This window comes from Mastigoproctus giganteus, chromosome 1 (assembly GCF_048544385.1).
Source record: "Mastigoproctus giganteus isolate SK-2022 chromosome 1, ASM4854438v1, whole genome shotgun sequence".
Classification (NCBI taxonomy): Eukaryota; Metazoa; Arthropoda; class Arachnida; order Uropygi; family Thelyphonidae; genus Mastigoproctus; species Mastigoproctus giganteus.
In genome coordinates, this window is record NC_143575.1 from 190,974,971 (window position 1) to 190,990,131 (window position 15,161).

A 15,161-nucleotide genomic window follows, 5' to 3' on the forward strand; every position below is an offset into this window, starting at 1 on the left:
CTATCCCAAAAACATCGTCTCACTTTCCAACACATCCAAAATCATGGTGGAATGCAGAATGTGCGCAGACTAAGAAAGAGCGAAACAAAACCTGGAATACTTTCCGCAGATATCCAACTTTAGAGAACCTCATATTGTTCAAGAAGGCACGGGCAAGAGCCAGATATATTAGGCGGGCCAGTAGGAAAGAATCCTGGATAAAATTTGCATCTACATTAACAAGTTCTACACCATCTAAAACTGTCTGGAATAAAATTAACAAAATGAGTGGCAGATACCCGATTACTCCAACTCCGATCCTAAACTGGAATGGACAAGTCACTTCAGAGCCGTCAGAAATAGCCAATGCACTGGGTGAAACCTTTGCCAGAATATCAGCGACCACTTCATATACTCCCAGTTTTCAAATATACAAGGCAAGAATGGAAAGACATAAACTGAATTTTTCCACAAGAAATAATGAAGAGTACAACTTACCCTTAACATTCTATGAATTGAAACACGCTCTATCCCAGACAAAGCAAAGTGCTGTAGGTCCAGACCAAATCCACTATATGATGTTAAAACAACTTGATGATCAATCCCAATTGGCATTACTAGAACTATATAACAGAATCCTTCTAGAAAACCAATTTCCAGACAGTTGGCGTCATGCAATAATTCTTGCTTTCCCAAAATCGGGGAAAGACCTCTCTGACCCACGCAACTACCGTCCAATTGCTCTAACCAGTTGCCTGGGAAAAGTTATGGAGAAAATTATCAATGCTCGTCTAACATGGTTTTTGAACAGAAATAACCTTCTCAATCCAGCACAGCATGGTTTCAGAAAAAATCGTTCAACACTAGATTTACTGGTCAAATTAGAAAACAGTGTGCGGAATGCCTTTATCCGAAAAGAGCACCACGTAATGATATGTTTTGACATAGAAAAAGCTTACGATACTGCGTGGCGTTATGGAATTATTCAAAACCTATACCACCTTGGATTACGTGGACATCTTCCTAAATATATTCAAAATTTCTTACTCCACAGGTCATTTCAAGTTAGATTGCAGAATACTCTTTCAAAAGTTTTCACCCAAGAAGAGGGTGTACCTCAGGGGTCTGTGCTTAGCACAACCCTCTTTGCTATCAAAATAAACTCCATAACTGAGCATATACCAAAACCTGTTGATACCGCTTTATACGTTGATGATTTCAGTATGTCCTATCACTCTCAGAATATGCGAACAATAGAACGGCAGTTACAGGGAGCAATAAATAAAATAAGTCAATGGGCACAAACAAATGGCTTCCGGTTTTCCACATAGAAAACTGCATGTATACACTTCTGTAGGAAACGAAACCTACACCCTGATCCTGAACTTAAACTAGATGGATATGTGATCCCAGTTGTACCAAACATAAGATTCTTAGGACTGCTCTTAGATAAAAAACTGACATTCCTTGAACATATTAAGCAACTAAGACATTCTTGCATCAAGAAGCTAAATCTACTCAAAGTTCTCTCCGCAACAACTTTGGGTGCAGATCGACATACACTACTCAAACTTTATCGAGCAATAGTGCGTTCCAAGCTGGACTATGGAGCGCCAGTTTACGACTCCGCAAGACCAAGTGCACTGAAATGGTTAGATCCCATACACCACAGTGCACTCCGTATAGCACTTGGAGCTTTTCGCACTTCACCTGTACAAAGCCTATATGCAGAAGCCCATGAACCTTCACTACAACTTAGACGACAGAACTTATTATTACACTATGCTGTAAAGATAAAATCCATCACCGATCATCCAAATAGAGAGGTTCTGTTTTCATCGTACTTTGAAAACGTATACCAAGCCCATCCACGAATAAACCGCCCTTCCAACATCCGTCTAAAAGATTTACTGTTATGCCGAGAGCTTAATTATGATAACATAGCTACCACGACTACACACATCATTCCACCATGGATTATAATTCAACCTGTGTGTGACCTGCATTTCCAATCTTGGGGGAAAACAAATCTCCCGAGAACAAACTACCAGCAACTACATGCAGCATACAAAGAAAAATATGAACATTACACTTTCATATACACAGATGGCTCAAAAACAGAAACTTGTGTAGGAGCTGCGATTCACTCTGAAGACTGTACTCTCATCCAACAACTTCCAAAAGAATGCAGCATCTTTACAGCAGAATTACAAGCCATTTTGATGGCCGTAAACAAAATTAAACATGAACAGATAGCAGACAGCATAATTTTCACTGACTCGCTTAGCTCTGTCATTGCTTTACAGAATGCCAATACTAAAGCACACCCAGTTTTACAACAGGTACAATATTCAGTATCTAAGCTATTGCAAAATAATCACAAGATCAGTTTCTGTTGGATTCCAGGCCACACAGGAATAACTGGGAATGAAAGAGCAGATAAAGCAGCAAGAGAAGCTGCCACCTCTTACTATGCCTTCCGCTCAATACCATATACCGATTACAAGTCGTTAATCCACCAAAGCAGTTTAAAACAATGGCAACAACATTGGAAAGATCAAAGTAACAACAAACTTCGTGTAATTAAACAAACACTCCGACCATGGACTACCAGTTGCCGATCCAACAGACACGAAGAAGTGATCCTTGCTCGATTGCGAATTGGGCATACCCATATGACCCATTCTTACCTACTCAGAGGTGAAGACCCTCCTCAGTGCCAAAACTGTCAAGTTCCACTTACTGTACATCACTTCATGGTGAACTGTCCAAGATTTACTTCAGAACGTATAAAAGCCTTTCAAATAACCACGAACGCGCAAAACAACCTAACGCTCAAAACAATTTTAGATAACCGGCCAAATATTACCGACGTTTTCTTTTTCCTTAAGTTAATCGGATACTACCAAAACATATAAAAATAAATAGTGTAACATTTACAAAAAAGTTACGTAATTATAAAATAAAATCTTGGCTCCCATCTGAACAACATAAAAAAAAAATGTTGAAATATGAAACTCTAACCTAGATTAGGCGCATTATAGCCTAAGCTGCTCTTGCGCCAATAACTCTCAAACAACAACAACAACAACAGCCTTTTTCTGCCTCTTTCTGTACATAGCTTTAAGCAAATTGAGTTTGCCACTTAGTGCATCAATCTCATATTGTGGAGGCATTTTGCCATGGTGTTGCACTACTCTAAATAAAAAGCACTGCACCAACATAAGTATATATTGCTTTTTATTTAAAGATAATGCTGTTACCAAGACATTGGTTTTGATCCCATCAGTGGGCAGGTGGGCATTGTGAAAACCTAAACAATCCAGTGACGAGATATATCCACAATATGTGAGATGGCGCAGTAAGTAAAGTAGACATAATTGAATTCGTGGCAAACGTTTGAAGCTATGAAAGCTATAAAAAGTCATTGTGCTTATCGTGCATAGTGTCTTTTTGTATAGAGCTTTGAGAAAACTGGTGCTACTTGGTGCATCATTCTCATATTATGGAGGCACTTTGCCACAAGCTGCCCTTGTACTATTCTTATTAATAGTTAACAGAGTAGCAATGGCTCAATATGTTCTATGTTATATCTGTTTTTCAATGTTTGTATTTCTGTGTTTAGGGCTGATTCAGATGTTGAGTATTTGTAGGCATTAAGAAATTCCTGCAAGCAAAATTCTTATATATCATTGACAAGACTCCATGACCTGCTCTGAGCATCCTGTCTGCACTGCTCACAGAACTTCATAACTGACTTCAAAATTACCCCCTGTTCTTTTTCACTCTCCTCTTCCCTGAGTGTAGTACCACACAGTTGGTACATTTCTCTTGCATTACTGCTACCCATATGCAGTACTTTATTTGTCAATGTTAAACTTCAGTTGCCACTTTTCAGCCCATTTACCTAGCTTATCTAGATAAGCTGGGTAAATGGGCCAACCTATGTATCATCTGCAAACTTGGACATTAAGCTTGATATACCCTCATTAATATAATTGATGAATAGACAAAACAACAATGGGCCCAGCACCAAACTCTGTGGGACTTCACTAATAACATTAGTCTACAAAGAGCAGTGTCCATTGATTACCACTCTCTGTCATCTCCCACTCAACTGTCCCTTTATCCATTGTAGTAACTTGGCCTTAATGTGATACTGCTGCAATTTGTACAGCAGCCTTCCACATGCAACAGTATCAAAAGCTTTTCTGAAATCCAAGTATATGATATCAAAATTATTTTTTGCATCCAGTTCCTTTGTGACCACATAGTATACAGTCAAATTGGCGAGGCAAGACCTGCCTTTATCAAACCCATGCTGTGTCTTAACTACTACTGCAGTCTTGTCCTAGATGATCCTGCAGTGCTTCTTTGACTCCATTATTTTCTCCAGACCACAAGTTAAACCAAGAGGTCTATAGTTACTTTTGTCACCTTTTGAATTCCCTTTGTGAATTGGAGATACATTTACACACCTCCAGTCCCCTCTACGTCTAAGGAAGCTCTCATAATTATGGTTAAGGGTTTGCTTACTTCCTTTGCTGTCTCCTTTAATATAACTGGATAGATCCCATCTGCCCCAAGTGCCCTTCCTTATACTTAACTCAACAATTATTCCTCCACTTTGCTCTCAGTTGTTACAAAATCAATTTGCTCCCTGTTAGAGGTTGATAAGCTTCTGGCATTCCTCTCCTGGAATAACTCCTCATGTATGAATGTAGATGCAATATACTCATTCAGTTTATCAGCTACCTGAGCATGATCATCAATAGTCAGACCATCTATGTTAAGTGGACCAATCTGATTCATCCCTTTCCTTCTAGAGTTTACATAAGTAAAGAATTCTTCGCTGTTTTTCTTTGCATCCTTTGCCAAAGATTTCTTGTAATCTGCCTTCGCCTGTCTAACCTCCTTTGTGACTTGATTATAGACTAGCTTATATCTGCTGTAGGCTTCTGTATCACCTGATAATCTATATACATCCCATGCATTTTTTTTCTCTGCCACGAGCCTCAATTAATTCATCTGACATCCATTTAGGCCTAAACCTTGAACAGTATTTCTTAGCTAGTATAAAGAGCCTAGTAGCCTCCAAGATTAAGTTTGTGAAGGCATCCCATTTAAAATTCACTTTTGGTAACATTATCAGTTGATCTCACTATATAGAATTTAAAAACTGTAGACACCTTTATGAAAGCAAAAGCTCTTCCCTTGACCCTTGATGGTAGTTACATCTTTAAGTAAATCCCATATCTGTATACTGTGATCACTGTCACCCATTTTTTCCTTTATTTGCAAATCCTTAATGCATGAATATTCACTACTGATAATCAGATCAAGAGTATTAGTCCCTCTGGTTGCCTCTCAAACATATTGCTGTAGAAAACAGTCATCCGATAAATCCACAAAAGTCTTGCTAGTGTGCAAGTGACCAATTCACAAGTTCCAGTCAGTATCTGGAAAGTTAAAATCCCCCATTATAAAACATTCTGATTTACTGGCCCACTCTGTATCTCTGCACGATTACTCATTGTACTCATTAGATTCATTAGGCCTATAACACACCTACTCTCATTTTCCCTTTCCCAGTGCTTTTGTCACACCACAATGACTCAACATTGCATTGTCCACCAATGTGAATTGAATGCACTTAGATTTTATGTATTTCTTAACTAACAGCATAACCCCTCCTCCCTTCCTGTCCTATCTATTCTTTCTGTACACATTGTACTTCCCAAATTCCAATTCTGCACTGCTTATATCTGTTTGTCACCATGTTCCTTCTCTTAGTTACCCTAACACAGCCCATGTATTTACTTGTTCCATGATGACTCCCAGCAGTCCTGGAAATCCCCAGCAACTTGCTTTCCAGGCTTCTGCTCATTACAATAGAAGCAGTGCAAGATTCACTTTCATCTCTGCCTGCGACCACCGTTAATCTTTTAGTCTGTGTATATCCCCCAAGCTAGCAATTTTCCGAACCCCTTAACACTGCATCCATAGCATCGGCAAATATTCTTGCACCCTTTCAATTTAAGTGTACCCCATATCTGTAGAAACAGTCTCTCCGGTTAACAAGCTTAGACCATGCTGAAAAAAATTCTACCCCATGAGCCTTGCACAATTTCTCCAGGGCCGAATTGATTGACAAGGCTCTCTTCATATACTCCCTCAAAATATATAGATGCAAAATATTTATTTTGCCTCTATATATTTTGAGAATGTAGATATATATATATATATTTAGAATGTAGATGCAAAATAAATATTTTGCATCTACATTCACACATGAAGTTTTTATTCATGAGATTAGTAGAAATCTGCCTGATAATGGCTGGGAGTTAAATGAGTTTATGAGAAACAGAAAATAAGGAGGAAGAGAAATTTCTGCAGCTAAAAGTGAAGTGAAGTAATGGAATCTATTAAAGAAGGTGGTTAAACCTTTAGCGATCATAATGAGAATGTCCTTTGATCCAAGAGAGCTTGTAAATAAGCAATGAAAGATATCACCTTGAGTGAGTGGAGCTACAATGTAATTCCAGAATGCATTTGTTAAAAGACTCATAGTAGCTAATTGAATAAACTTGTCTCAAAAATGTCAGAAAATAACCCAATTAGCTACTTATGAGGAATTGGATGCAAAGAATAATGTTGACATCATATCCTTAGATTTCAGTAAAGCCTTTGATATCACAAGTATGACTGTTATATAAATTAGGACAATGAGAGTAACTTACTACTGTGGATAAGGGGATGGTTAAGTTTCAGGAGATGAAATAGTTATAAATGGCCACTGTGCTTTATGGAATGGATGATTCTGAAGATTGGGGTTCCATAGTGGTTGGTTTTAGGTCCTTTCTCTTTTTAATATTTATTAATAATATTGATTTGTGTGTTTCAAGTTTGATGTATAAGTTTGCCAATGATGCAAAGGTGGGCAGAGCAGTTAATAACCAGGGTGTACTACTTCAAAAGGATCTAGATAAGTTAAGCAGTGAGCTGGAAAATGACAGATGAGGTTTAAATAGTAGTAATTGCAGTTGCAACAAGATTTAGGAAAATGACTGTTGTTAACTGTGGTTAACAACAGTCAGTTAACATTGAAGTTGAATTTCTGTAGTTTGTTATTTTCAGAATGTGGATGAAGTGTAGAGTAAATCAGGGTGAGGCATTATTAATTGAACTGTATAGTTTTCCTTGAGTATTTTTATGATTTAAGGAGCCCCGTCAATTGAAATTAATAAATGCAGTAGAGTGAATAAGTGTGATATAGTTTGCATGCAACATTGTTTCAGGAAAAAATATATATACCATTTGTTTGTCCCCCCCCCCTAAAATAGTTGAAGAATGTTTTGTTCTTTTCACTAGCAGTTAGAAAAATTATACAACTATCTCTCGGCTCCTAATCAGACCTTGTTATTGTCTGATTTGTTTTGTTTTTCATTTCACTAAATTCATTTTGGTAAAAAATATACCATCTGCTTGTCCCTCCTCCCTTTTTTTATAAAATAGTTGAAAAATGTTTTCTTCTTTTCACTAACAGTTAACTTCATTAAAGTTATTAAATGGAGCATTTACCAGATGGGAATGGTATGTTATATTAACAGGAGAGATTGTTTCTACAGGGATGGGACACACTTAAATAGAAAGGGTGCAAGAATTTTTGTTGATTCTGTCGAGGCAATGTTAGGAGGTTCGGAAAACTGCTAGTTGGGGGGGGGGATACAAGGACTAATAAATTAACAGTAGCCACTGGCAGAGGTGGAAGTGATTCTTGCACTGCTTCTCTTGAAATGAGCAGAAGCCTGAAAAACAAGATGCAGGATATTTCATAGACTGCTGGGAGTCATTGCGGTACAAATAAACACATGGGTTGTGTTAGGGTAGCTAGGAATAGAAACAGGTGCATGTATACCTGCGTGTACACCAATGCTAGGAGTTTGGTAAATAAATTTGATGAATTTGAGGTATTGCTCAAAACATCAAAGGCAGATATTGTTGGGATATCAGAGACGTGGTGTCACACAGATATAAGGAATGCGGAACTGGAATTTGGGGAACACAATGTGTATAGAAAGGATAGACAGGACAGGAGGGGAGGAGGGTTATGCTGTTAGTTAAGAAACACATAAAATCCAAGGAAGTGAAGCCAGTCGACATCGATGGACAGGGCAGTGTCGAGTCAGTTTGGTGTGACATAAGCATAGGGAAATCAAAATTGAGAGTAGGAGTGTGCTATAGGCCTAATGACTCTGATGAGTATAATAAGATATTGTACAGGGAAATAGAGTGGGCCAGTAAATCAGAGTCTTATAATGGGGGATTTTAATTTCCCAGATATTGACTGGAATTTGTGGGTTGGTCACTCACACACTAGCAAGACTTTTGTGGATTTATTGGCTGATTGTTTTCCACATCAGCATATTCGTGCGGCAACAAGAGGGAGCAGTACTCTTGATCTGATTATCAGTAGTGATTCTTCATGCATTAAGAATCTGCAGATAAATGAACCACTAGGTGGCAGTGATCACAGTGTGTTGAAGTGGGATTTACTCAAGGAGGTAACTACCACCAGAGGTAAAGGGAAGGGTTTTTGTTTTCGTAAGGCGACTATGATGGTCTCAGACAGTATTTAAATTCTATACAGTGGGACCAACTGATGATGTTACCAACAGCAAACTCAAAATGGGAAGCATTCAAGGAACTAATCTTAGAAGCTACCAGTCTTTACATACCAACTAAGAAATATTGTTCAAGGTTTAGGCCTAAATGGTTGTCAGATGAACTAATGAGACATGTGGCAGAGAAGAAAAATGCATGGAATACATACAAATTAATGGGCGACTTGGAAGCCTATGATAGATATAAGTTGGTCTGTAACCAAATCACAAAGGAGATTAGGCAGGCAAAGGCAGACTATGAAAAAACCTTGGCAAAGGATGCAAATAAAAACAGAAAAGAGTTCTTTACCTATTTAAACTCAAGAAGGAAAGGGATGAATCAGATTGGTCCACTGGATATTGATGGTTCAACAGTTGAGGATCCTGCTCAGGTGGCTAACAATCTAAACGAGTATTTTGCTTCTACATTCACGCATGAGGAGTTATTCAGGAAGGAGAATGACGTAGGTAAAGTAAACATTGGCAGTGAGCTAGATGATTTTGTAATAACCGAGAGGAAAGTGGAGGAGAGATTGTTGAGGATAAACATAAAAAAGGCACCTGGGGTTGGGATCTATCCAGTTATATTAAAGGAGGCAGCAAAGGAAATAAGCAAACCCCTAGCCATAATTATGAGAGCTTCTTTGGACTCAGGGGAGGTATCCATAGACTGGAGATGTGCAAATGTAACCCCAATTCACAAAGGAGGATCAAAAGCTGACACAAGTAATTATAGACCTGTTAGTTTAACTTCTGTTCCAGGTAAATTAATGGAGGCACTGGTTAAAGAAGCACTGCAGGATCATCTAGACAAGAATTCAGTTATAGCTCAGATGCAGCATGGTTTTGTTAAGGGCAGGTCTTGCCTGACCAATTTGATTGGATACTATGATGTAGTCACAAAAGAACTGGATGCAGGGAATAACTTTGATATTATATATTTGGATCTTAGAAAGGCTTTTGATACTGTTGCACATGGAAGACTGCTGCACAAATTGGAACACTGTGGCATTGGAGGCAAATTGCTGCTATGGATAAGGGGATGGTTGAGTGGCAGAAGACAGAGAGTGGTAATCAATGGACACTGCTCAACGTGGACTAATGTTATTAGTGGAGTTCCTCAGGGTTCAGTGTTGGGTCCGTTGTTGTTTTCGGTGTTTTTGAATGATATTGATGATGGTATATCAAGTTTAATGTCCAAGTTTGCAGATGATACAAAAGTTTGCAGGGTTGTTAAGGACACTACTGACGCTATGCTGCTGCAATAGGATCTGGAAAGGTTGAACAGATGGGCTGAGAGGTGGCAAATGAAGTTTAACATTGACAAATGTAAAGTACTACATATGGGAAACAGTAACCACAGAGCAACGTATCAACTCTGCGGTACTACACTGACAGTGGTGGAGAATGAAAATCACCTGGGGGTAATTGTGCAGGCAGATATGAAGTTCTCTGAGCAGTGCAGCGAGCTGCAAGAGTAGCTCATGGTGTCTTGTCAGTGATATACAGGAATTTTTCTAGCAGGGATAAGGAGGTGATTATTCCCTTGTATAAGGCAATGGTTAGGCCACATCTTGAGTACTGTATACAGGTCTGGAGGCCTCATTTCAAGAAGGATGTAGAGCTGCTGGAACTGGTACAGAGAAGGGCAACAAGATTAGTGAATGGAACAAAGGGTTGCTCTTACGAAGAAAGGCTTAAGTTTTGCAAATTACAGAGTCTGGAGACTAGGCACCGGCGAGGTGATCTGATAGAGGTGTATAAGGCTTCGAATGGTTTGAGCATCCTCAATGCCAATGGGATTCTTCATCTTGCTCAGAATAATCACCTCAGAGGGCATAAATTCAAATTGAGGAAGGACGGATGTCGGATAGATGTGCGGAAATTTGCCTTTGGCCAGCGGGTGGTTCGTTGGTGGAACCGACTTCCATCACTTGTTGTTGACGTTGATAGCCTAAACAAATTTAAGGCTCAACTGGACTGGTATTTCGAACGAACGGAGGGGTGAAATGGGAGTGGTGTGTTTTTTTTTGTTTTTTTTTGGCTGATGCTGAATAAGCTTGCTTTCTTGCATCATATGCCTCTACTAATGCTAATGCTAATGTTATTGCAACTGTAGTATTTATCCTGTGGATAGATAGAAGATTTGAAAGCCAGAAGAAACTTATTAATAAAGAGCTTAAAATATTCTTTTATGCTCCTTATTAATTCTTAGTGCATATTAATTTTTCAGGTTTAATTAAGTTTTTCAGATGAAATCCATATTCATAATTTTCTTTACTACCCAGTGTGACCATACAAAATTATGAAAATAGTAATGTATTTTTTGCAATAATGATCACATTTGTGATGATTATTCTTCAGTGAACAACACATAATTTTAATTATGTTGTTGTTGTTGTTGTGGGAGTTTTATGGCACATAATGGCTATAATGCACCTAATTACTTTGTTAAAGTTTTAAAATTTTTTTTACAGAATTTCAGATGATGTAATATGAATATTTCATCATTGACCAGTTTCAAGTCATAACCTGCAAATTGAGAAGTGGTGATTTAATCAGACTGTATTTTTTTCTTCATAAGAAAGCTATAGCAAAGCTGGAGCAGTTTGTAGTATAAGAATTTGATTGATCTGTTGTATTGTTTCACAGTTTGAGACATGTGGTATTTAATTAAGGACTTTTTTAGTGCAGCATTTTATTTCCTATAGCTTTTTTAGAAAGAAATGTAATTATCAAGGAGTTAATCAAGCACTTAACCCAGTAGGATTTGTGAGGAATCTGGCAGGTCCCTGTTGAAAATAACCATTTGTATTAATTATTGGTTCAGTGTTAATGTACAAAATTTTCGTAACCTTCTGAAATGTAATCAAATTTTTATGTTTTGTGTGTTATTATTATTTTCCCTCTTATTATTTGCATTTTAAGTTTTTTGCCTCTTAGTAAAGCAGTATGCTTTAAAATAGGTTCTTGTTTTGATTATTATTATTATTTATATGTTTATTTCTTTATTTATTTGACAAAACATATGTTTGAATTTTTGTGCTCTTAGTGGTTTTCCAAACTGGAAAATGGAAGTGACTATCAGTTTCTTGTTTATTATGATTGTAACATTATTTTTTTTTCCCTTTGTGTTCAGCAGAATTAATAAAAGTTTTGTTTTCTTGAAAATAACCTGTAAAAGTGCAGCTTTTTATTAATTTTCATTTAAAAAAAATTACATTTAATAAGTATTGCAGTCCACGAGTAAAAGATTAAGCATTATTGTACTGCAAGTAAAATAAAAAAAAAAATAAAAAACTTTTACTGAAACGCAAAACAAGGTTGGGCACCTGTCAGTTGCTGTGTGGTCATGTTTGTTACATTCAGAGGTGTGATGCTGTTGGGTATTAAACTTAGGTAAGCTTTAAGCTGTAGCTGTGAAGTATTTGAATTTTAACTTTGCATAGCTTTCATCATTTCTTATGTTGTTTGGAAGATAAATTTTGAATAGTTTGTTCGGTGCTGCTCACCGGATGCCGTAGAGGGACAATTAACCCTTGAAATAATCATCTGGGTGGTAACATAACAGTACATGTACGTAGCTTTATACATTTCAGATGGAAGTGTTCTTTATTCTGTACTACTGCACTAGGTAAATTTCTATTAATTGCCTAACAATATGAAAGATCCATAGCGTTTGTTTAAAAATTGCAGAGCAGTTTTTTTTTTTTTTTAGAAAGAAATATATGAATATTATTCTGCTAAGTTACCTATAAAATTAAAATATGCCCTATATTTTCATTTAATGAATATTAATGATATACACTGGTGTTCAAAGAAAGTGCATCACCCTTTAAAATTGTAATTTTCATCAGAATAATGTAAGCTTATGGCAATATTTCTTACAGATTGCATCAGATAAGATTGACGTGCATAGGTGATGATGTAATATTGCATCAGCTGTTACTTTCAGCTATATAAGCACATTCTGCAAGAGTTAAAGTCATTTCTTGCTTGTGTCAGGATGGCAAGTTACGTGCAGTTGACGCCACGAAGAAAGAGTGCTATTGTTGCTTTACATGAGGAAGGATGTTCTTCCCATCATATTGCTTATAGAGTGTCTTGTAATCAGTTGACAGTGAGTAGATTTCTTTCTAAACTCAAGAATACTGGTTCTGCTGATAGGAAAAAAGGAACTGGATGCAAATAAGTCTCTACGCCAAAACAGGACCGTGTTTTGAAGCTTAAAAACTATAAAGCTTCTTCGTCTGATCTGAAAAGAGAATGGGAAGAAGACACCTTCTTCAAAAATGAACTTATAGCCCATCGTCCTAAGAGGAAGCCCCTCCTCACACAAAAAATGAAAAAGGCCCGATTAATTTGTTGTAAGGAGTATGTCAAATGGACCCCCAAGCAGTGGAAGTCAGTTATTTTCTCGGATGAGAAGAAATTCAACCTGCATGGCTTTGATGGGAGACAAACGATTTGCTGTAGACGTGGTGAAGAATGCCATCCAGACTGTATGGTGTCTACAGTAAAATTCCCTACCAGCCAATTGATATGGGGGTGCATTTCGTATCGCGGAGTAGGTCACCTGCAGTTTATAAAAGGCTCCATAAGTGCCAATGAATGTATTGGAAACCTGGCTATATTGGAAGGCAAATTGCTGCCAAGTAACTGCATCTTTTAGGATGACTCTGCTCCTTGTCATCGGGCGAAAGGTGTAAGTAGGCACTTCTGTAGTTACTTTAGCTTCATTTTTGCTTTAGAGGTTCAACAGTAATGTGTTTACATTTGTTACAGGTGAAAAAATGGTTGGAAGAACAGTCCATTACAATTCTTAGCTAGCCAGGAACAGCCCGGACCTGAATCCTATAGAGAACTGTTGGCATCGTGCGGAATCTGCAGTTGCCAGAAAGAAACCAAAGATCCTTCGTGAACTTCAGGAAGCCATAATTTGTGTTTGGAACCACGAACTATCAGTTGATTATCTTCAGAAATTGATCTTGTCAATGTCTTGTCGACAGTGTGCTGCTGTCATCAGGGCCAGAGGCGGTTAAACTCAATATTAGTTTGCACCTGGGGAACTTTTCATTTTGTTTTTCATTTAAAATGATAAACTGAAGCAAACTGAGGGCTTCTGATAACATTTCAGCGATAATTGTTGTGTTTACCAAAATCGTTGTATAAAGGTTGCAAATGCTCATTTTGGAATATTTTGAGAGCACATGTCAAATATTATTTTAGCTTTGCCTTAACTATTAATAAATATCTTTTGTTTATGTTTCTATTTGTGATACTGGTCATTAATGTAACATACCATCGCAAAAAAGGGTTAGAAATGTGAAATTCCTAGGTGATGCACTTTCTTTGAACACCGGTGTATATTCATGAGGATTTTTTTTTTATCATTCTCATAGAATATATATATATTTTTTGTCATCTGATAGATGTTGAAGAGGGAAGTAGTTGTCGATCCTCAGAGTCTCAGAGCTCTGGAGGCAGCAACTCTGCTAGTCCTCGTCATCGTAAACCTTCTATTTCAGAACAGGAGAAATTATGGCGTTCAGTGGCATACGACTATGAAGCACGGTTTTGTGGTCATTGTAACACTACTACAGATATTAAGGAAGCTAATTTCTTTGGAAGGTAAATGATTTACTGGTCGATTTTACTTTTGGTTGTCACCTGGGATGTGAGGTCCTCCTGTTTAAGGAAGTTAATGTGTTATAAACACATCTCTACTACAATTGTAATTGTTAATAAATTAATAATTGCGAATAAGCTAATAGTTGTTTGTATTAGACATTATCATAAATTTAGTAGCTATATTGCTCTAATAGTAATTAATATACAGAGCATTTGAAAATCTGTCCCTTATCTTCCCTCCCACTATTTATACTCATAAATATAAATGAAGGGGAACAGCATCATTATTTATATTTGTGACATTTTTTGACAACAACAGTTACTTATGTAGGGTGTCTGTGTATGCACTACCATTTTTGTTAACAAAATGATATGCCTCCATGTTTGGTGTGGAAATTTATACATTTCTTCAGTTTCTTGGTTATGTGGTAATGCCTCTGGGCTACTCTGTTTAACCCATTCACAAGTATGCATGTATGTATATACATACATATATGTTCTCTCTCTCTCTCTCTCTCTCTCTCTCTCTCTCTCTCTCTCTCTCTCTCTGTGTGTGTGTGTGATGTTTTTCAAAGTCATTTCAAATAGTTTTACAATTCAGATCTTCCACTAAATACTATCTGTAATATGCATTTCTAAGTAATTGCATAATCACTCTTTATAATGGATAATAGTACAAAATTAGATTTTAAAATAATAGGAGTAAGTTGCACCTGTCACATTTTTGTCTAATTTTGGCTTTTGGAAGTCAAAATTCTCTGAAATCAGATCCAAAAGTTGATGAAAATTAATCAGGTTACATAAACATAGATATTGAATATAATATTACATAAAAGAAAAAAGAAGTATGAGTTTCTTATGAATTTTTTGCAAATTTTTAATTTTGTG

The 15,161-nt window shown here is 37.1% G+C and overlaps 1 protein-coding gene across 2 annotated transcripts in view; it reads left to right on the forward strand.

The window, feature by feature from the left end:
• adp (WD and tetratricopeptide repeats 1) overlaps positions 1-15,161 on the forward strand; it is a 273,490-nt gene that overhangs the window by 222,503 nt on the left and 35,826 nt on the right. For both annotated transcript variants that reach the window (XM_090383632.1, XM_090383640.1), the window contains exon 14: positions 14,075-14,273. In XM_090383632.1, the coding sequence (XP_090239758.1) occupies positions 14,075-14,273 (199 nt within the window). The remainder of the gene's footprint in view (positions 1-14,074; positions 14,274-15,161) is intronic.